The sequence below is a fragment of the Cuculus canorus genome, chromosome 3 (genome assembly GCF_017976375.1).
Source record: "Cuculus canorus isolate bCucCan1 chromosome 3, bCucCan1.pri, whole genome shotgun sequence".
Classification (NCBI taxonomy): Eukaryota; Metazoa; Chordata; class Aves; order Cuculiformes; family Cuculidae; genus Cuculus; species Cuculus canorus.
Window position 1 is genome coordinate 26,875,813 of NC_071403.1, and position 21,867 is coordinate 26,897,679.

At 41.6% G+C, this 21,867-nt stretch overlaps 1 protein-coding gene across 3 annotated transcripts in view; it reads right to left on the reverse strand.

Annotated features, from left to right (window-relative positions):
* The window catches only part of CCNC (cyclin C), a 43,499-nt gene that overhangs the window by 2,248 nt on the left and 19,384 nt on the right, over window positions 1-21,867 (reverse strand). The window contains exons 2-12 of one of the 3 annotated variants that reach the window (XM_054061675.1): window positions 16,126-16,203; window positions 14,450-14,556; window positions 10,842-10,926; window positions 10,534-10,603; window positions 9,012-9,063; window positions 6,186-6,241; window positions 5,490-5,525; window positions 3,639-3,730; window positions 2,840-2,907; window positions 2,476-2,555; window positions 449-567 (exon numbers count right to left, since the gene is read on the reverse strand). In XM_054061675.1, the coding sequence (XP_053917650.1) occupies window positions 449-567; window positions 2,476-2,555; window positions 2,840-2,907; window positions 3,639-3,730; window positions 5,490-5,525; window positions 6,186-6,241; window positions 9,012-9,063; window positions 10,534-10,603; window positions 10,842-10,926; window positions 14,450-14,556; window positions 16,126-16,157 (797 nt within the window). In that variant the 5' untranslated portion in view covers window positions 16,158-16,203. Of the gene's footprint in view, window positions 1-448; window positions 568-2,475; window positions 2,556-2,839; window positions 2,908-3,638; window positions 3,731-5,489; window positions 5,526-6,185; window positions 6,242-9,011; window positions 9,064-10,533; window positions 10,604-10,841; window positions 10,927-14,449; window positions 14,557-16,125; window positions 16,262-21,867 lie in introns of those variants that run through there. The other 2 variants (XM_009564488.2, XM_054061676.1) reach the window with 2 other exon arrangements.

Sequence of the window (21,867 nt, forward strand, 5' to 3'; positions counted from 1 at the left end):
ATCTCCCACCAGACCAGGCTGCCCAAGGCCCCATCCAACCTGGCCTTGAACACCTCCGGGGATGGGGCAGCCACAGCTCCCCTGGGCATCCTGTGCCACTGCCTCACCACTCTCATGGTGAAGAAATTCCTCCCCATGTTTAGTCTAAATCTGCCCCTCTCCAGTTTATGCCCCTAGTCCTGTCACTACAAGCCTTTGTGAACTGTCCCTTCTCAGCTTTCTTGTAGCCCCTCCGGGTATTGGAAGGTTGCCAAGCTGTATTTATCAAATTCTAATCACATTAATGCTCTCCACAAAATAATGTATATTCTGCTTCTCACTACCTCCTGAACAATCAGACTGGCTCTTCATAATAGAAAGAGCTATAATACACTCTATACCTATATAAACTACTTAAGATAGTAGTCCAGTTTTTCCATGTGAAAGGTGCATTAAGGAATTACAGTACCTGTTTGGAGGTGGTTTTGGTTTAGGCATTTTACTAAGAATAGTAGCCATCTCTTTCCTCTCATCAAAGTTCTTCCACTGCTCATAGAGCTTCAGAATAACCCTGATTATTTCTAAAATCTGAGTACAAAAAAGTAGATCCTAAGGTCAGGCACAGTAGTGATTTTATCTTTGTCACAGTCAGTTTAAGTATGTAATTAATTAAACATGCCCCAAACTAAAATTAAGCAGCACAATTTTCATAATATAAACAGAGCTGTCTCGCATTCAATCTGTTCTGGCAATCAACCATTTCTATAATTAGGTTTTTTTTATTTAGTTGTGAATAGAAGTCTGAACAGAATACTGTCCCTTCCACTCAACTGTACACAGCACTTCTTCTCCCCTGCAAGCTGAATAGCTTTTTATTTGCAACTACTGTCACAGCATGTAACTGTGCTACTGGGAAAACACAGACACCTGGTAACGTGACCACAGCCAGATGACCATGGATTACCAATACAGTAACTGATGATTATCAATGCTCTATACACATCAGAGGCACAGTATGGGGGGGGGAAAAAGCCCAAAACCACAAAACATTGGTCTGAATTCCTGCCTTCCAAGAAATAAAGTGCCAAGGAATGTCTGAATACATCTTCTTATATTCTTCTCATTGTTATTACATTCTTTCATGTTCTTATTATATTCTTATATACATAAGAATTGTTGAACATTCATATTCCACTTCTGGAAGCGTAAACATTCTCTACCAGTTTGGACTTTTTTATCTACCACACCTCCATTTCCTTAACTTCGTATTATATTTTTAGTGTTATATTCTATAAAAAAGGTGGATAATGCTTGGTTCATAATTTGATTCATCATTCTCTAAATTAATGAAGTAGACTTCTTTTTAATCCATGGATTTAGTACAACACATATCCTTGAAACAAGTCATAGTTAGCAAAGAGGTCCATGGTGTTAATGTAAAAAAAATTCAAGCTTAGACTGTATCACTGGCGCAAGAACCAGGACATTTAAACACTAAAACACGTTCAGCATCAAGCTTATGGTAACCTTATCTGTCAAATATAGGTTGGTTCTCCTCTGCTGCCAATTTATTATCATCCTGCTTTTACATGCATGACAGCATAATTCACAGAGCTCTTGATGCAGCACAGCATCCACACCGTGCTTAAATATGAAGACGAATCCTGGAATATAAATACAATGCCAGAATATCATCAGTGGGATAAAGGGCAATACTGAGGGCATAAAGGGCAATGGTACGTCTCATCCATAATACACTATTCAATTCTGGGCACTCAGGTTCAAAAAAATATAGACTGAAAAGTATGCGCAGAGTGAAACTGTGATAAGGGCTATGAGTACTAGTTTGGCTTGCTTAGTGGAGCTAAACAAAGATTAAAGAAATCAACCTAAAAAGTAGAAGGAACCAGTTAAGCTGCAGAATACTAATGGTATGAGAACAACTGCACCTTAGAACCTGATAAATTTATGAAGGGGATTATTTTAATTGGAATTTGCAATAGCAAAGAACTCATCTGAATGATCTCGGAGTCTCCCTGCTTGATATTGACTGAAGTCATAGTTCTGGTCATTCTGAAAGTGTCAAGAATGTTTAACTCTGCTATGCTACATCCATTTATAGGGAGAAAATGAAAACAATGTGTAGGCACAATGCTGAAAGATGAATCAGAAAATTACGTGCACTAGGAATTTAAAAGTCAAGCTCATGCTGGCAATCTTGAATGATGACTAGGAATTCTTTTTCTGGCAGAAAAATGCAAAGAATCTTCAGTTTAAATCTCCATCTGAAAAACTGCAACACCAGCAACACTTTGCCATTATGCAATGGTTCTGTCTTGACTTTGACCTGACATCGTCTCCCTCCCCAACAGGTCTACCAAATTTCCACAGTGCCTAATGCAATCACTGAATGAAGCTGAAATCGGTACTGCAGACATGCAAGACAACCATTCCTGGCCAATCCGTAATAGGTGGTGGGAGGAAAAAACATAGTACCTTTTCCATATCAACAGATAGCTCAGCAAACCACTGCCTTGCATCCTTCTGCTGGACAACACAGGCCACGTGTAGGCAAGCTGCAAAGATCAGGTGACATGAATACTGAACAAAGATCCACACTTGATATTAGAAACATTCTATTTTTTTTTAAATCAGACAAAACACTATACGGTTCAACAGGGAAAAATCAGGATTATTTGTTTCTTCTTCAAGAGTTGCTGAACTGCAAGGCTGCACTGTGAGTACCATATGAAAAGCAAACTGAAGCACCTTATAAGGGCATTCTAAGGAATTCCTATTGATAGGACAGTGCACAAAATCCATGCATTTAAACATGACAAGAGACTGTGATGTTACTTACCTAGAGCTATCATGAAAGGAGGGTACAGCAGACAAAGATCGGTTCTATATGTGTCATTCACTATCCTCCTGTGCAAAAAAGAACTTGTAAGTACCGTCCTATTCACCTTTAGACTCTATGACTTCAAAAACTGCCGTCAGTTTATCAGTACTTTGTCACTTTCCCATAGAGTAGAAGCAGTGAGGCCGCAGGGCAAAACAGTAAGGGAAGAGAGCTCTTCCCTTGTAAAAATCAATTAAAGCCTTTCATTTTTTCCCTTGTAATCACAGGAGAGGTTTATTCAGAAGCACTGCATTAGAGCATCATAAATGTCTTGCAGAGGGTGTTGACACATACCATAAAATACTTATTCCTGATCCACAAGTAGAGGAAAGCATATAGATAGTGTTTTTTCTGGTTTTCTGTATTTGATACACAGTTCGAGAATAAGTTTTCTGCTAACATGGCTAACCTCCGCTATATATTGCTTTTACCTCCTATGGCAAGATACAAGACAAAACTGACATTAATGGAAAAAGATTACTTCTACTCATGGTCATCAATTCAGTAGTGTAAAAAACTGTACCGTTAGAGCTAGTTTAAAAATAAAAAATGAGATGACTGCAAAGTAAAATCATTACAGAGTTATAGACAGAATAAGCTAAGTCGGGGACATATACCTGCACAGGTTAATTAAGGCATCTTTTCTATTCAAATAAGGCTAAGCCTGCTTTTGCTTAACCATCTTTGATGCATAACTGTTAAACACTGGCTCTCTTGCTGAAAGAAGGCACTTATTGTTAATCATTGTCTTCCTCACCATGCGAGAGGTAGCAGCATGTCTTCTTGGCCCATATCTTGCACATATTGGAGCAAAGGTCTATAAGGATGATATACTATCAAACAGCAGTCCTAGGAAAAATGTCAACGGGATAAAAGTTAGATTACAATGCAGAATCTGTTGTCAGTTCATATTAAAAATATTTGGTTTACAAGTCAATTACTGATTTATTTTTTTTAAGTAGCATTCTGACACCTAACCCTGCTCTAATGAGGGCAGTGCTCTCTCTAGAATACCATTACATAGCATGGTTGCCAGTCTGTCAATGTCCTTCCCCTAAGAGACCAGAAAGTCACATCTGCAGCCCACTGAAACCTCATTTGCTTACAAACCCGTAATTCCCACTTGGAAATATGAAGCACTGCCAGAAAACAGTCTGTCACTAAATACCATACACAGAAAACATGCCAAAATAATTGACGCTGGTTTGGAAAGAAAAAAAGAAAAATCCAGTGCTCTCAGATGCCCTCTTTTCAGGACCAGGTTGGTGTAAACAAGGAGGAATAACCCTCTCACTGAAAGCAGCCAACTGTGTGGATACTATAGGGAAAAGCCACATTAAGTTACATGCACTGAACACTGAAGTGCAACACAGTTATTATACATATTATATATTGCTTAGTGTACTGGAAAAATAAGTTAATCCCCAAAATGTAACTTATTGTAAGTGTAGTTACTTTTAAACTCCTGTATACAAAACTCAAGAGTTACTGTCTTGTATAGCAGAGGTACCAAGGACTAAGTCTAAACAGAATATCTAAAAAAAGGGTTTCTAACAACTGTAGGCACAAATGAAAACTTTAATCAAACCTCCTCTGTGACCCATTCCTAAAATATAACCTTTTCTCAATTGCTGCCTAACTCACTAGGCTCTTCTCCAGGCTCTCTCTCTCCATCTCTCTGCACTTGAGTTGATCTGCTCTAGTACAACAAGCTTGGTGTCTAACCCATCCCAGTCCAACCAATGTGCAGAAATTAGGCACCACTTTACCTAAGACCCCTAAGAAGCCTGGTCTGCATCCTTTCAGCTGTCCTAGAAAACACAGCAATGGGATAGCAACCCTTAAAAAGACAGGGACAGCTCCTTTCTTTGAAAGTGCCTGGAAGACAATGTCACATTGGGCCCCTTTCATCCAACAGCCTAGCAGTTACAGCACCATCTCAGAAAATAGGAGGCCCTGAATTCGGTTTCTTTCTCAGAGGATTCAAACCCACGTCTCCCTTCCTAGAAGATTACTCCACTTGTTAGGGTATAGACTAGGCCAAGTGGGATTCTACCCACACCTTCTGCTGAAGCTGGACTCTTGCAGAGCTCTAGATTCTAGTAGGCAAGAAGAGGGCATAGCAAGAATACATCTCTCTGCTTTTGACTGGGCATTTTTCTGGGGAATAAGGACACTGACATCCTCGTCTCCGCATTGGGACTTATACAGAGCTACCTTTCTTTTAAAAACAGAAGTAGTTCTAGAAACAGAACTTACACTTTACCCTTGTCAACAGACCTCTAACCACTAGAATGCAGAGCCATACATACTCCTCCTGTCCCCACCGCTCCCACAATCTGCACTCTTTCTGTTGAGAAGTCCAGCATTCATGCAAGGAGGTGAGAACACCCTCCCTCAGCCTAGATGACATCACAGCAATTACAACATTCTGCTGAAAATGTAACTGTTAGACCTGCACGGACATCATTCTAAAACTGGAGCTGGAAAAAAAGAAGACAGCATAATGCATATTTCACAGCACAAAATTCAAAACATTATTCATCAGTAAAAAATAAACTGAGGCAACAGTAAAGAAAAAAGCAAACCAGCAAAAAGCCCCACCTACCATTAATTCTAAGAGATAGAATTCACATTCTAGTATCTGCAAAGAAGTAAAATCACAGTTAAACTTCCTAGAATGGGTGAAAAGCAAAACAACAATAAAAGTAGTATTTGTCAGTCAATCTAAAAATATTTAGATGTATTTAAGTTTCAAATTACTATAGCGCAGGTCAAAACTAGTTCCAAGAAAAACTGTACAAAATTCCTTAGCATTGTGACTGAGAATGTCTAGCAAACCACTAGTAAATCCAAATTATAAATAATAAACAAAAATTCTTTTCAAAAGCCGTTACATTTTAGAAGCAAAAATAAAACCGCTTTCTGTGAGCCAATTGCTCCTGTGTGCAAGCTTGGAAGCATCCCAGGTGCAAGGGCTATTTACTTTCCCTGGAGCAATGTATTTGTAAACAAGAACATTAAAAAAAGCCATATGTCTTATCATCATACTATATAGAAAATACAATTTCAGTCATATCACTTCTCTTTATAGCATCCTGTGAACAATTTGAGGAAAGGAAGTTAAATAAGATTTATTACTTTTAAAAGTAACTTTCCCAATAATCTATCCAAAACTTATGAGCACCCTGACATATGAGCATAAAAAGATTTCTTTATTAGAATTTAAAAGACAGGATTTCCTGCTAACAATTATTTGTCTTTTAATTTATTTATCAAGTTATATTGCGAACAGCATACTTACATGGTTCATCCTATAAGGAAACTCCTTCGGAAAGGCATATGAAAACCTAGTTTTCACTGTAGTAAAGAGAAATCAGTATATTAAAAATGCTGTAATTAATACTTTCACTTTTTTTCCCCTTTCTATTATTTCAGCTGTACGTAGCCCTTCAAATCGATTTGGCAGCACAAGTGCTTGCTGTACAAAAGGTTTGTATTTGAAAGAGAAGAGGTAAGATTTAAGATCATGAAAAGGATAGATTCTTGAAACCCAGATTTGAGCAGGTACTCAGCCAGACACTTAATCTTCTGATTAACCACAAAACAGCTTATAGGCACCTAACTTGCCATAAGTTATCATTCAGAGAGCCATCTACCTACTGATGTTAGTCCAAATCCATTGCTCTCTTCAGGATCTCAGTTCCAATACTAAATCCAAATGGAATTTTCATGTGGGATTTTTTATATAAGCTTGATCCTTCAACATTCAAGCTTTTAAACCACATAATGAAGTCTTAGAAAAACAAGTCCAAGGGCAGGGTGAGGGAGCTCAGCCAAGAGATCTTATATGTCAATGACGTAAAGATTTTGGGTAGGCGAAAACCAGCCTCAAATTCAAAGCAAGCCGTCAATTCATCACACCACAGATAAAAGTCCTAAGCACCAGATCATCAGATATTTCAAGGGTCTTTCTCTCCTTGAGAGACATCCCTAAGCAGCTGCTTAGGCATATGATATGACTCAAGACATCTGCCTCCAAGGGAATGTTAAAATATATCCTCAGTTTTCCAGCTTATGATGATCATCGATGTAGATACCTAATGATTCTGCTTTTCACAAGGACAACAGGTACATATTGTGCACTGCTAAGAGTTATGGTAAGTTGCAAAACCAAAGTGTTCTCATATTAGAATGCTGAGCAAAGAAAAACTTGAGTGTACTTGAGGATGTGGATTTGAGATTTGTACAACTGAAACATTTAAAAATCTATTTTAAGTCCCTCTCCCCCATGGAAAATGGGTGGCATTTAACATCCTGGAATTGGACAATATTCCTTATATTAACAACAGACGCTATATTATGAATTGCTACTACTTCCAGAAAATGAGTACACCATTCACTTTGACAAAAAGACAGCGTCAGATCCTCTGGACTAAAGACTTCAACCTTTAGAACTATGGTGGACTTCACTAGAAATTTTGCTGCAGGACAATAAGAACAGGCTACTGGTTGGAAACTTCAATTATTTCAAGAAAAAGAAGAATGAATAAAACAGGGTTTCCAAGAAGCATGCAGACTGAAGAGATATACAGTAAAAAATTAAACCACTTTGAGAAGGAAGACAGGGAAACAAAACATTTTTCCCACAAAGCAAGCTGCAGACACAGCCATATGGAGCTGTCCTTTTAGTGAGCTGTGGAAACAGCAAAAAGCTTTTGAAGAGGTTGCCAGAAACCAGGCTGAGATTATCTTCCCCAAAAAGGAAGCATGTGTTACTAACTTCATGTTTCCACCTAACTAAAAGTAAACAAACCTTTTCAACCAATCACTGTTACACTGTCACCCCTTTTGTTAGCTTTCTTTTACTTGTCTTGCCTCTTCTGCCTTTTGTATGAAGACTTCAAAAAAATATATTGTGTGCTACCGAAGCAACTGTGGTCAAGGAAGACCAGGTAGAATAAAAGACAAACACTAGGAGAAAGACTGATGCTTTTCTCCCCGCACTTCCATGCAATGCAGGGTACTTTTCAGGGCAGGCAGGTCTTCTAGGTCTGGAGGAAGAACTGTAGCGGAAAACTGCAGGAATCAGAGTCTTGGTATTTTCAGAAACAGCACAGGACTAGAAGTGTAAATAAAATCAGCTACCGCATATTTTCCAAAATCCATCTAACTTTCTGACTGATGCAGCAAAACTACCACACGGATCTGTGCTCTGAGATGCTACTGCTGTAAAAATAGCATCTCTTATTGCTAAATCCAGTACTGGTCTTGGTCATGCGTTTCAGTTCCTGGTGGCGGAACTGTCATAGAGCCAGCCCCATGGATTGATACACTTACTGCATGTGGAGGGTGCAGATGCAGCCAGTCACCTGTCCCCTCAACAGCTAAGAGGGATTTTGAAAGCAATGACCTACATTTTGAAGAGCACAGCCATGAATTGCCTACTGAGAGCAGCTGGACCTTCTGGGTCAAATTATAGCGTTCAATTAAAGAACCCATCACCGAGACCTTGCAGGATGAGAAGCTAGTTACAGGAACTGGGAAATATAAGGCAAGCACGTAGGAGAGAATTAGGTAATGACAATGTGATTTTATTGCATTTAATTATTAATAATATATAGGTTATAAAACTTATTTTTAGAAATAAATATTATGTTGAAAGTAATTTTATGATGGGAGAAAAAAAGGATAAAAAAAATTAGAAGGCATACAGCCTACCAAAAATTCTGAAAACAGGTACTTCCATAGAGTCAAACCTTTTATAAAACAAATAAAGCCCTAAGCTTCCAATTCTATCTTTGAGTAGTTCAGAAGCTAATTTACTACTCAAGACTGCTTACAAACCTCAACAGTTTAATTTTATTGCTTTGTTTTTATTTATGCTTGGCCTAAATTCCAACCAGAATCAACTAAAACTAATACAGTAAGGACCCTTCTGTTTCTCTATTTAGAAATGGAAGTCATTTATTGTAAATGGCTTAAACGGGCTTCTAGCAGTCAACATGCAAGCCCAACCATGACTTGATAAAAGGTATTTTTTAAAAAACAGCAACAAAAACGCCCCAAAGAAAATGTCTAATCTCCCTATAGAGATACCCAGCTACACTATTAAATCACTGATACTTACATACAGAAGTAGCAGCAGAAATCAACCTTGTATTTGAAACAACACCAAATTCCTGAAGAAAAAGAACGGTAAATGAGGTGAACCACCTGAAATACCATATATTCACATGACTATCAAATTAAAATAATAGCTTCTTACTAAACTGGGCTTCTTTATTTAGTATTTTTCCCCCACCCCTTCCTCTTATTTTTTTGTTCCTTAAGGTGAACAGGGTAAACTCTTAGCTAAAGAGTTTTGCTCATTGATTGGTAATTTTGTTGTCTGAATTGTGAAGAATAATAAATATTTATGAAAGCTACTAAAGCCACAAAAGCTCGGTTGGTTAACATTCTACATCTAAAATAGACAAGAGGGCTTCAAGAAAACTGCCTTTAGAAAACTGTCATTAACGACTTTTTTTTTATTATGTGTCCAGGAAGCCTTAGCGCCTCTGCTGAGACAGTCAGCAAGCTGAAAATTTTCTGTATACAATGTTCTTTCAGAGAAGTGTAGAGCTGAACTATTACTGCCTTCTGAAGTTGCAGAAGCTTTAGTATAAGGAAGGCTGCACAGACGTCTAGTATTTGCTTTAAAATATAAGGTACTTCTGGGGATATATAGGGACTCTTAAGTCTGTTCTCTCTTAAAGGCTTAATTAACAGGCTGATAAAAAGTACTCTCTCCAATGCTCTGTGTCTTTCTCCTTTCCTTCATCTCTTCCAAACACTGGAGGGTATCACAGCATTTTTACAGAGAACAGTCCCACATGTAGACAATGGTTTAGTAGGACTGCTTCTACCACGCATTAGGGTATCTGTGTTCCTCCTGTAAAATTCATCAGTGATGACATATCACAAATCGGCCAATTTGATATTTTTTTTTCCATTACACAGACACTTCTCAAACAGCAGAAAAACTTCCTGCATCACAAAGGACTAAGAGCAGCACCCAGTTGATGCTAACTCTTGCCCACATTCAAAGTGGATTCCTAACGGTGGAGGCATGGAGCCTTCTCACCACTATGCTTAATGAGTCAGTTCCCTATAATAATTTCTCAAAGACAGCATATGAGCTACAACATACTTTAAATTCAAGTCATGAAAGTGTGGTAAACTCTGAGGATCCCTCACTATATGAAGGGAAAAAGGATAACTAGGAAAAAATTTTGAATTATGTTTTAAAGTTTGGGTAAATGTAAATAAGGAAAAACGCAGCAGAAAGGAGACATTGCACAATTTAAGATATAGTGCAAGATATGCATAAACTGTGTCACAGTGAAACAGTCATTTAAAAAACCCTTTACAATTTTCAGAGACCCTTCAGGGTTAGTAATTGAGACAAAATCGTGAAATAACAAATAGTAAATGACATGTTTGAAGGCCTTTTCAGTCTCCTTTTCTTAAATTGCTATAGAAATCCATACAAAAAGAGAAGGTTTCAACCCCCAAAGCATGAAGAATGACAAAAAATTTAGAAGTCCTGAACCTTTTCTCTCTCTCATACATCACATAATTTTACATTAAAAAATTGTAATACTTCATACCTCTACTTTGGATGCCAAAAACACACACGTAGGAGCCATTAATACTGGATCTATACTTTTTAGGGAATATCTGAAACGTTATAACAAAATTATGTTGTTTCATACACGTAGAATGATTCATCTATTAAGAGCACCACACTTCCTTTTGAAAAAGCAAAGCTTAAGTTAACTTTACTAGCATAAAAGCTTTATACCATCCAGAAAACAAAAGTGGCACTGTTTTTAAGATAGAACTGCACTTTAAAAGGGCCACCAAAATGTGCCTAGCAAAAGTTTTATTCTTGTACCATCATAGTAAACAGTCCTACCTGGCATAGAATCTCTTGAAGTAGACTGTAGCAGTGGCAATAACTTGTTGTCTTAATTTAAGATGTTCACCTAAAGCCTGGATAACTTAAAAAAAAAAAATGAATAAAAGCTTGAGTTGAGTTTTTACAACACTTTGACACCAAATATCAAGGGACCTCAACAAGCAACTAGGGCTGGGGATTCTAAGGAGCAGCAGCACAGTCTTCTCCCCCAGTCTGGATATGCTGCTCTGGTTACACGATACGTTACTGAAAACCTACAGACCTGCAGGTGAAGGAGTAGTACTGCATCCTGAAGCTTTTGGACACCTTTAAAAAGGAAAAGGTAACTTGATTTCACTGTGTACAAAGTAAGTATGACCCTTAAAAAGATGAGAACACAAATCTCAGAAGGGTAAAGCTTGGGTTTTAGAGCAAAACAAATTCCAGTACTTAAAATATAAGCCTATGGCTTTTCAGTGCCATGCAAAATGGATGGCTTTTTTCAAACAACTAAAGCTGCCAACACAAACATAGTCCATACATTTGGCAGAGGCAGCAGGTGTTAAAAAAATGACATATTTAGTCCAGGGAGAGGGGGTGGGAGACCAGAGGATGCAGTCAGCTGCTCCATCACTGTGGTCCTCTGCCAGTTGGCCAAGAAACAACCCTGGTGTCATCTGTGCAGGTAGCTCTTGTTTGGCCTCCCAGGCAAAGGAAAGGTGCCAAGCAAATTAGATGCATCAAGCTGGGATTAAGAGCAGGGGTCAGATATAGAGAATGGCAGAGTGAAACATATTTTTCCCATACTTCTTCACGGCTTTTATTTTGAGCAAGGCTCGGCTGTGTTAAGACTCACTCTTCTTTTTTTATCTCTTTCACAGAAATGTCCACAACAGTAATTTAAAATAGACTTAAACACATATTTAAAATATGTCCAGCAAGTTCAAGACAGCGACTACTGACAGGAAAAGCAAACAATTCTGTTATCAGTCATCACATTTTAAAACACACAAATATCAAGGATGTTGGCTAAAAGAAGGGCTGAACATACGAGAAAAGAAGAAAACCAACCTAAACAGTACTGATAATTACCAACCTCACACACACAGGAAAACGTAACTGATTTGTGACCCACTACGATTACCCAAAGCAATATCAAGTCCCTGTTTGTGTCATATCACTCTTTCTAAAAACAAGAACGCCAGTTTGAGACCAGCTTGCCAGTGACAGTAGGACAAGCAATACTGCCAGAAAGGATGTTAGGCCTGGTACTGAATGTCTCTACTAATATGAAAATATTTATCTGCATATTTTAGGAGGTCTGAAAGGATTTTTCCCTTTGATTTGTTCATGGGGCCTCAAAGCTGTCTTACTACTAGGGCATCAGAAAAATCTAACCATTAAGCTAAACAGAATTCTCCAAATATGTTTCTCACTCCCATGGGATTTTCAGGAACGGTTAGGCCATCTGCTGTCAGAGAAATATCAAGTGTGGTTTAGGGAAAAAAAAATGGACAAGAGCCTAGAGAGACTTAATGAAATGGAAGCTTGTATATGCTGGGAAAAAGTCCAATACTTGTCATGAATTTTTAAAAGAAACTATTGGATCATTTATTCCCTCATTTATTTACAAAATCAGTGGTTTCAGTATTTTTTTTTTAATAAAAATTGTTATAAATCTGAATGTCTTAAGTGGTCTGTAACACAAACATTGCAGATTCTACCCTAAACCAGAAAGGGAAATCAATGAATGCACTTTTCAACCAAAAACTCTATTCAGACTTGGTGATCTAAAGACAGATATCAATATCAATTTCCTTTTTCAACTATTTCAGAAGATGACAGTTTTCCTTACCTACAGTATTAACATTCTGAGTAGCCACACATGGGCATACAATCAGTTGATGATCTATTGCACTTATTTTCTCCTGAGAAGGCAGCAGGAAGCTGTAACAACAGTAAACAACCATCTCCTGGGCAGACACACACTGAATATCACAAGCTGTGCCCGGGACTCATACCCCTACCTAAATCATGCAGGAAGTGGGGAAGAAGAGAGGGAGGCTTTATAAATCCAAAGTAGGGTCCCTACTCAGAGGCAAAGAGATACCACACTTAGCAATGGCTCGGACACAGCACGCTCTGCCTGAGCTTCCACCAGTACAGAGCAGCTCCTCACAGTATCCACAAAGGTGCCTCTCTGCTACAGGAGGGTGAAAGCCCAGCACCACACTCTCCTCCAGGCTAGGATGTGTTCCTACGCACACAAGGGCTAGCAGAGCCATTCTCCAGCTGCTACAGGTCACGCACTGTACTTTCAGGGGAGGAGAGGAACACCAAAGAAAAGGAGCCCGCGAACCACAAACTGTAACCACCTTGTCTACTTTGTAAGTCTTTGTTAACTCAAGAAAAATACTGAAGTGAAATGTTTAAAAAAATCATATTTCATAATACAAATTAATACCACTGAAAATTAGCAGTTTCAGAAATACAAGTACTCTCTTACACTATGAAGCCATGACATTTTGTTTTAACCTCAAGGAATTTCAGGAATAGACTGAATTAGGTAAAACATTGCTATCTTGATTACCTGGTGCCATATAAGTGATAATACAGATGTATCCACAGCAATCAGATTTGCAGCACTCACAATTACTACAAAAATTGCTAAGCTAAGAGAGAAGCTGGGATAAGTATCTTTCACAGATATCACTCCAGCACTGACATCAGATCTTCCAGTGGCCTTAGGAAACTCATTTAACTCCTCTCTCTGGTCTGGCCAGATAGCTGAGAAAATGAGCATTCTGTACTTTAAAAGACTGCTGTGAAAAATATTTTAAGAGCTGTCTGCAAACAAGTTCCTACTCAGCAATAGCCTTGGCTTAGCGTGATTTTTTTTTAAATGCTGCACAATTGCAAAGAAAAGAGTTTAAGTGCCTGCGTAATCTGATTTACTCTATTGTGGCCATTCATGCGGTCAAATGCTTTGCAGGAGCAAGTGAGTTTTAGATAACTTCACAGACAAGCCCCAAATTCTTTGGGAGAACAGGCTAGGCTGCCTGCCAACAGCGCTCAGAAACTTTTAGACAATTTGAGAGCTAGCAGGTGCTGAGTAATCAGTCACAAGGCAAGACAAAGGCTGTAGTGCAGTTTTCAAAGAACATAACTGAACACAAATAAAAAGTTTCCAGGCTCTGCTGTTTTACAGAACTGCATGGATCACCTAAAATACTTACCAGAAACTAAGAGTCCACCAAAAGTCCAGTTTGAGTACTGATGCTTGACATGGAGCTAGCTTTAACACGCTAGCTTAGTAGTTTCTGCTCACTTCTCTTCCTTTTATGTTTTTTGGTAAGAACCTCTTGAAAATAAGAAAACGTACTACGTTTTGTCCCATCACAGGTTAAAATGTTACGTATGCAGCTAATCTGCCTGTAAATTCTCCTAAAATTAATACAACTAACAAATTACAATCTTATCACTATTCCAGTTCTTTGTTACAAGGCTGTAAAAGTGCACGTAATATCCCAATGAAAACATCACATTCTCTAAGAAATTCAAGCTTGCGTTTAGACATGGCAGACACTGTACAAATTTTATGACAGAAATAAAAATAAAAGTTTTACCATTCGTAAAAAATATCTGTAGCTTCCAATATTCTTCTTCAGTCAGAAATTTCAAGTCTTTTTGGCGCTCCTTCAATAGGTCTTGTTTATCCAAAATCCATTGTAAACTAAAGGAAGGGAAAAACTATTTCAGCAACTCTTTGTCAATGTCACATAGGGCGACTCCTGCACAGGTTGGGGCTGCTGACCTTTAACCACGCAACATCCAACTTAACATGAAATCAGAGAAAGCTTTGAGCTGGAAAGGAGCTTTACAGGTCACCCAGTCCAACTTCCCTTCAGTGAGCAGGGACATCTTCAACTCAATCACATTGCTCAGAGCCCCATCCAACCAGAACTTCAACATTTCCAGGCTTGGGACATCTACCACCACTCTGGGTGACCTGCTCCAGTGTTTCACCACCCTGAGCATGAAACATTTCTTCCTAATATCTAGTTAAAACTTCTCTTTTTTAAGTTTAAAACCATTACCCCTTGTCCTATTGCTACAGGCCTTGCTAAAAAGCTTGTCCCCATCTTTCTTATAAGCCCTCTAAGTATTGAAAGGCTGCAGCAAGGCTTTCTTAGAGTCTTCTCGTCTCCAAGCTGAAAAAATGCAACTCTCTCAGCCTCTCTTCAAAGGGGAGGTGTTCCAGGCCTTTGATCCCTTTTGTGGCCCTCCTATGTACCCGCTTCCAACAGGCACACGTCTCTCCTATGCCAAGGGCTCCAGAACTGGACACAGTATCCAGAGGGCTGGAGCACCTCTGCTACGAGGCTGAGAGAGTTGGGTTTGTTCAGCCTGGAGAATACTCCAGGAAGATCTTACAGAGGCCTCCCAGTACCTGAAGGGACTACAGGAAAGCCAGGGAGGGACGTTTTACAAGGGGGGGCGGCTATAAATTTGAAGGGGGAAAATTTAAACTAGACATTAGGAGGAAATTCTTCAAGATGAGGGTAGTGAAGCACTGGAACAGGTTGCCCAGCATCACCCTTCCCGGAAGGGTTCAAGGCCACACTGGATGGGGTCTTGAGCAGTCTGGTCAGGTGGGAGGTGTCCCTGCCCACAGCAGGGGGTGGGGTTGGAACTGGATAATCTTCACGATCCCATCCAACCCACACCATTCTATGATTCTATTCCTCAAAGTCACTCACACAAAAAACCACCATGACTAACTAAAAAACACTAACTAGCAAGGAATAAGACTAGCCTTTATCTACAGTAAACTAAACTGGCTGCGTAGCTCTTAGGCACGGCCAGATACTGGCAAGGCTGGTGCTATCTTTAAAACCTCGCAGGCCCCTGTTTAACGCCCAGTACCCTCAGCACAAGGTATCTGAAGGCGGCTCAGCCTCGGCTACCCTGGCGCTGGGCATAAACACACCGCACCTCGAGGGCCGGCAGCCGCCCTCACCCCATCGCCCAAGCCCGGGCATCGGGACACCGCTCCTCTCCCACACAACCCCAACTCTTTAAAAGCCAGGGCGAGGCCGGCGGGGAGCGCTCCTGCTCGGCTCCCGGCAGGGCTCTGTACGGAGCGGGGACCGCCGGGAGCGAAACCCGGCCCCAGTGAGCGGGGAAAACCCGGCCCCAGTGAGTGGGGAAAGCCCGGCCCCGCGTTCCCCGGCCCCAATGAAGGGGCAGAGCGCGGCCCCCCGGCCCCAGTGAAGGGGCAGAGCGCGGCCCCGACACCCACTAGTGCGAGCTCTGCCAGAAGTTCCCGGCCATGGGGAGCGGAGGAGGCGCCGGGCCCCGCGATGCTCCAACCCGGCCGCGCCGGCGCCGCCGCAACCGGAAGGAGGAGGTCCCGCCGTCCGTCCCCCTCCCCTGCGCGCGCGCCGCAGCTGCCGGGCGGAAACGCGTGTCGGCGCCAAACGTTCCGTCGCGCGCGGGTTCCGGGGAGGTGCGAAGGCTTTCCTGCGCCCTGCCCGCTTCGTAGAGGATTAATTAATAAGCTTTGCTGCACCTGGTTTGTGTGTTTAATTATCTTGTCCTATAAATCTGTCTTGTGTCAAGAGAGAACATGCAGGCCATTTCCAGACATGGATGAATAACACAAAAGGATAAACACTGTCTTAGAGTTGCAAGAATTTATTGATATGCTTAGTTGCCTCGTAAGATGTAGCTGGTTTAGGTCGGGAGAAAACCTGGACGGAGTCTCCAGGCATGGTTGGATAACGTAAAAAAATAAGCGCTCTTTGAGGATTTACACATTTCTTTGTCTAAAAGTAGTCTATATACCCCCTGCTTTTGTAAGATGGGATGCCTTTTTCAGAAGGGCATCCAATTCAGCACTGAATTGTAAAATAAAAATATTATTGTCTTTGCTTCAAAGAATTGGTCCTTCTCAATATTTTACCAGTGAATAAGTGCTTCTCACAATAAGGACCCAGAGCCATTCGGGTTGGAAGTGATGCCGTGCAAAGCCAAACTCAATAATCAATGCCAATTTGATTGTTAAGTAAGGTATTCTTTGGTGCGATGCTGGGCATGAAGGGTGTAGCTCCACCTGACGTGTGTGCAATGCCCAGTACCATTCACGAAGGCAATATACAGTCAAAGCATACATATTCATCCCTCCTCCTGTCTATTATAATCAGTTCCCAGAATTTATTTACATAAGTCTCCTCTCCTTGGAGCACACACTCTGGGGGTCTCCTGCAGGCATCTCTGGATGAAGGCCGTAGGTCTTCCTCACAGCTGAACTTTTCAACTGTCCTTCTTGTGCATGTTCTTAGACTCCTTGGGCACCTCGTCAAGGTTGTATTTGGTCCTAGCTAGTTCTTCTTTCTCTTATTGTTGCTCTAGTCCTTGTTATCTGGTCTAATTAGTTACAGTCACATTCTTTCCCATTCTTTCTAACTGCAGCCTTGTTAAAAGTCCTTAGTTAAGCATAAGTATCCAGGCACAGGCTAGCTGAAAATTATTATTCAAGCTAATCCTACATTTTAGGAATAAAATCCCAGAATCTGTACATAATATTCAAATATATAATAGGTTAGCAACTAATAACAAATAATTTCTTCCTTCGGAAGGGACCTGCAAAGAGCATCCAGTCCAACCCCCCTGCTGTGGCAGGGACAACTCTCACTACTGGATCAGGTTGCTCAAAGCCTCATCCAGCCTGGCCTTGACCACTTCCAATGATGGAGCATCCACAACTTCTCTAGGAAACCTGTCCCAGTGTCTCACCACCCCTATTATAAAAAAAAATTCCTTCCTTATATCTAGTCTAAATGCACCCTCTTTCAGTGTAAAACCACCACTGTCTAAATTTGGTACTGGTCTTCCAGCAAAGTCCCAGTTGGGACCACTTACTTGTCTCACACTGTCTCCACATCACCTATATTTCCCTTTACCTTACCCTCTCACAAGGTTTCAGCACTCAGCTGCTCTATGCTGGAATTTTCCGTGGTGGAGAGAGCCTCTGGAAGTTACTTTTTTTAAGTTTAAGAGGAAGAACCTGCGCCTCAACCCTTTGCAGCTTTCTTTCCCTGCTCTTTCTTGTGATGACATACGAAACACTCACAGCTCTCAGCTTCTGAGTGGAACCTGGGCCGTATTAATCCATGTACTCCTGGGAAAGGTGCATCAAGGCAGGAGCTGTGGGTTCCCTGTACCTGCGCTGCTGTGGGGATGCAGCGCTCCCATGAGGGTGAACAGGGAGGGATGGAGGGATCGTACCTTCATGTCTTCAAGGAGCACTGTCGCTAAGGGCAGAACGCCCCAGTTTTACAGCGAGATCAGTAAAAAAAAGATGTATTTTAAAAGTCTGAAGGAGTCTGCCTAAATACTAGCATCACTTCCCATGGGAGCAAGGCCACCTGGCATTTGGAAGGGCTGGGTGTGCGTGGCCACCAACAAGGAACCCTGCAAGGATTGATGCTGTAACAGGCCAAGTAGACACATTCCTGCACTGGGTAGAACCTCACTCCCCGTTTGGGGAGGAGGGCTCGTTAATGCTGTTTGGCAGCATGTCCTCGAGGGGCCCTGGGGGTGGGCAAGGACAGACAGGGCTGTGGGTGTCCTCAGGGACCCGGGACATGGAGGTGGTGTATTGTGTACCAGCATGGATGTGTTAAAAGGGACCTCTTTGTTTCATGAGATTTAGTATTTCTCCCAAGCATGTTTGCATAAAAGCCTGCTATTGAAATCATTAGGTTCTGCACTTCGTTGCCTCGACTTTTCGGAATGGTTGCCTAATATGCTAATTAACCAAGAATGTTAAAAAGGTGAAACTCTCCAGGTAATGGAGGCAAGCTCTGGAAGTTACATTCATCTTTTCCTCTCTCCTGTCTTCCACATAAGCCATATATAAAATGAGTGGATTGAGTAAGTCAGTCCTGGGTTCATTGCCTGTTTCCACACCTTCTACTGTGAAGTCAATAGTCTGACTTGGTTGACCCTAATGGGGACCCTACTGTGGCAGAACATAGATTGTGGGGGAGTATCTCCTTCTTCACCCAATGCAGAGACAGACAAGTGTTTTACCACACAGTGCTGAGCACAAAGCGTGGTCAGCATAAAACTCCAAACTCTCAAATAGTCTGTGAAAACAAGTTTTACTCAACTTATTGCAGAAGGAAAGGTGACAAATGATTAGTAGTGATCAACAAATTAACAGTAACATCTTTTAAAGGCAATATGCCTAATCATTATGAGAGAATGAGTATAGTAATTAAGGAAGATACATCACCAATTGTCCCATTATCATCATCATCCAGATCTGCAGTCGAGCAGCAAGGATTTGGAGACCCTATCCCTGGACAATTGGGAGGACCTATGCAGTGCGTCCACTTGTAGGTGAGGTCTCAAAAAAATTGCCATGAAGGGCTTAGCTTTTGTACCATTGAATAAACAATTTGCATCACCCCAAAAAGCAGAGTCTGGCCCTAGCTGCCTGCTGTTCCCCCTGCCCTCGGAACATGGCCAAAATCCCAGGAGAGGAGAGCAAGGAGCAGCTGGATATCTCTAATCCTTAAGCTAAGGGGCCAGAGAGATGCAAGATTCTTGCACAGCTCCTCTCATGCTGATTGGCCAGCCAGGGTGTTGATAGTTTTCTTTTCTCATCCTGTATACTTGAGAAGCTATGATTAAGGTGGCACAGCCCAATTCTGCTAATAACGTCAGCCATGAAACACTTCCTCATACAGCACAATTATAATAAAACATTTTCTCACACTCTTTTGTATTAAGGACAGCACAGCACAATTCTACTGATAATAGCAGTGTGAAAAGTTACGGATTGAACAGTACACATAGCAATGCAATACAAATCATCTGTGGGTCACCCATATCATTTCAGGCCTGTCAGTCAGGTCCTGTCACTTCAACATGTCTCTACACCATGATCTTATATCTGGACTGAGTTTGTGTACTCATCCCTCCTGCAAGCCCAGTTGTCAGAGCTGGATGTTAGCAGGAAGAAGAAGGCTGCCTGAACACAAGACAGACAGAAATATGGTAACTGCAGCTCTCATGGCCTCCCCATTCCACCATGGACCCAAGCTGGAGTTAGACCAATCCCTGCACCCACAAAAGCCAGCAGAGTTTCTGTCAGGAATCACGGTGGCAGCAAAAAGCACTCCCATAGGGTGGATCCTCTGCAAGGAAGTAACCCCCCTTTCACCCTTTTTAGAAAGTTGTGTTTGGTGCTAATGGTTGGCAAGACCTGTCAGCACATGAGGACTCTTTTCGTAAGGTCTGATAAAACGTATTTGTTCTGAAACTGAAGTATGTCTTGTCCATCTGCACAGAGCAAGAGCAGCCTGCTTGCTCCCTTGGGGATCTCCTCACAGTGAGAAAACTCTATCCATCTCTGTCCACCACTTCAAACATCTCCCTGAGCTTCATCAGCCTCAAAGCAGAGACACTGCAGAGCCAGAGCAAGGCGGCCAACACCATCATCACCAATAAGCAAGGAAACAGCTCCATTCAGCCAAACTTAACGTAAGAACTTTCTACATATTCAATGAGCAAATAATTGTGAACATAACTAATGTAGTTCTGGATATCTTTTGGGATATTCACATATTCATATATATATATTGTGTTAGGCAAAGGTGAGTCTAGAGGTATGCAGGTGTGTATACATACGCATATACACATTTGTTTAGAGGAACCTGAATGCTATCGTGATTCTGTCGTGAATGAGATGGTCTGTGTCCCTGTCTGTGTAGTATAAAAGGAGTGCTTTGTTTGGGCTTTGTCTCGAAGCCGGCGGGGACTGTGGACTGGAAGCAGTAAACCAAGAACTTCTGCGTGCCAGGAGCTGCAAGAGGCACCTAATGGATGTCCTTAGACTGACCAGGTACCCCTGAATGACATTTGAGACCCAGTCCCACAAGACTCTGTAGTGATCTGTTGCTGATGGTTTAGCTACAATGCTGGAGATGTGTGAGGAGCTATGAAGCGGAGAAGAAAAAAAGCAGGGATTAAGAAGGAGACAGTGGTGCTCCTAAATAGCTTTGCTGGCAGAATGAGACACCTTTCTTGACATGTCAGAGACCGTCTAGGTTTGAGACCCTGTTTATAAATAGGAATGTGAAGGTGAGGGGTGAGGCAGGGGAGAAAGAACTCGCATACCCTGGCTGTGTTTCCTTTACTTCTTCCTTCTCAGTGCAAGGACACATGATGGAGACTACAGGCTGAGTTCTTTAGGATTTCTATGAAGGTTCTCTGACCTGACACCTTTGTCCAAAAAGCCATCCAGACCTTGCAAAACTTCCTAAGCATGTGAAAAATCAAAGGAGAAAGTCCTTCTTTCACTGTTTGAATGTTACAGCTACAAGGAGCGGCACCAGATTGTCAGCATTTGCCTTTGGATCACAGCCACCCACAACCGCATCACACCCTGCTTAGCACAGCACCCAGAAGCCAGCAGAGAGAGAAGCTGCTGTACAACACAGAAGCCTCTTACTGCCTCACTGAACACACAAGAGCAACCAAAATAGCAGCAGACCTCATGCTGCTACTTGTCACACCAAACAGGCATCTCTTTGTTTCACCAACCTTCTCCACCTAGCCCCTTGCCTTTTTCTTGCTCTGCTTCAGTACCTGTGTTTTGTTGCCTCACGTTGGCAGTTTGTGTTTCTGCATGCTGTGATGTGGCAGGAAATAGCTAGTAGAGACTAGGGAGGAGACTTACATAAATGCCATGGCACACTGCGCCTGGGGTACAGCTCTGCTTGCCCCGCACCTGGCGCTGCAGGGGTTGCCTAACACTGCTGGAACAGGAGTGCCTGGCACCGTAGGGTCTTGCCAGCCCCATTCCCAGACTGTCTTTCTTGGAAGGACTGGCCTCACATGGCATGACTCCATTTCACAGCACAGCAGCAGACCACACCAGTCTCAGAGCTGTGGAGGAGTAGGCTCTCCTAGTGTTCTACAAAGGGACATCCTGCCGTGCTGGAGAGGCTCACTGCCGCGTGGCACCCAG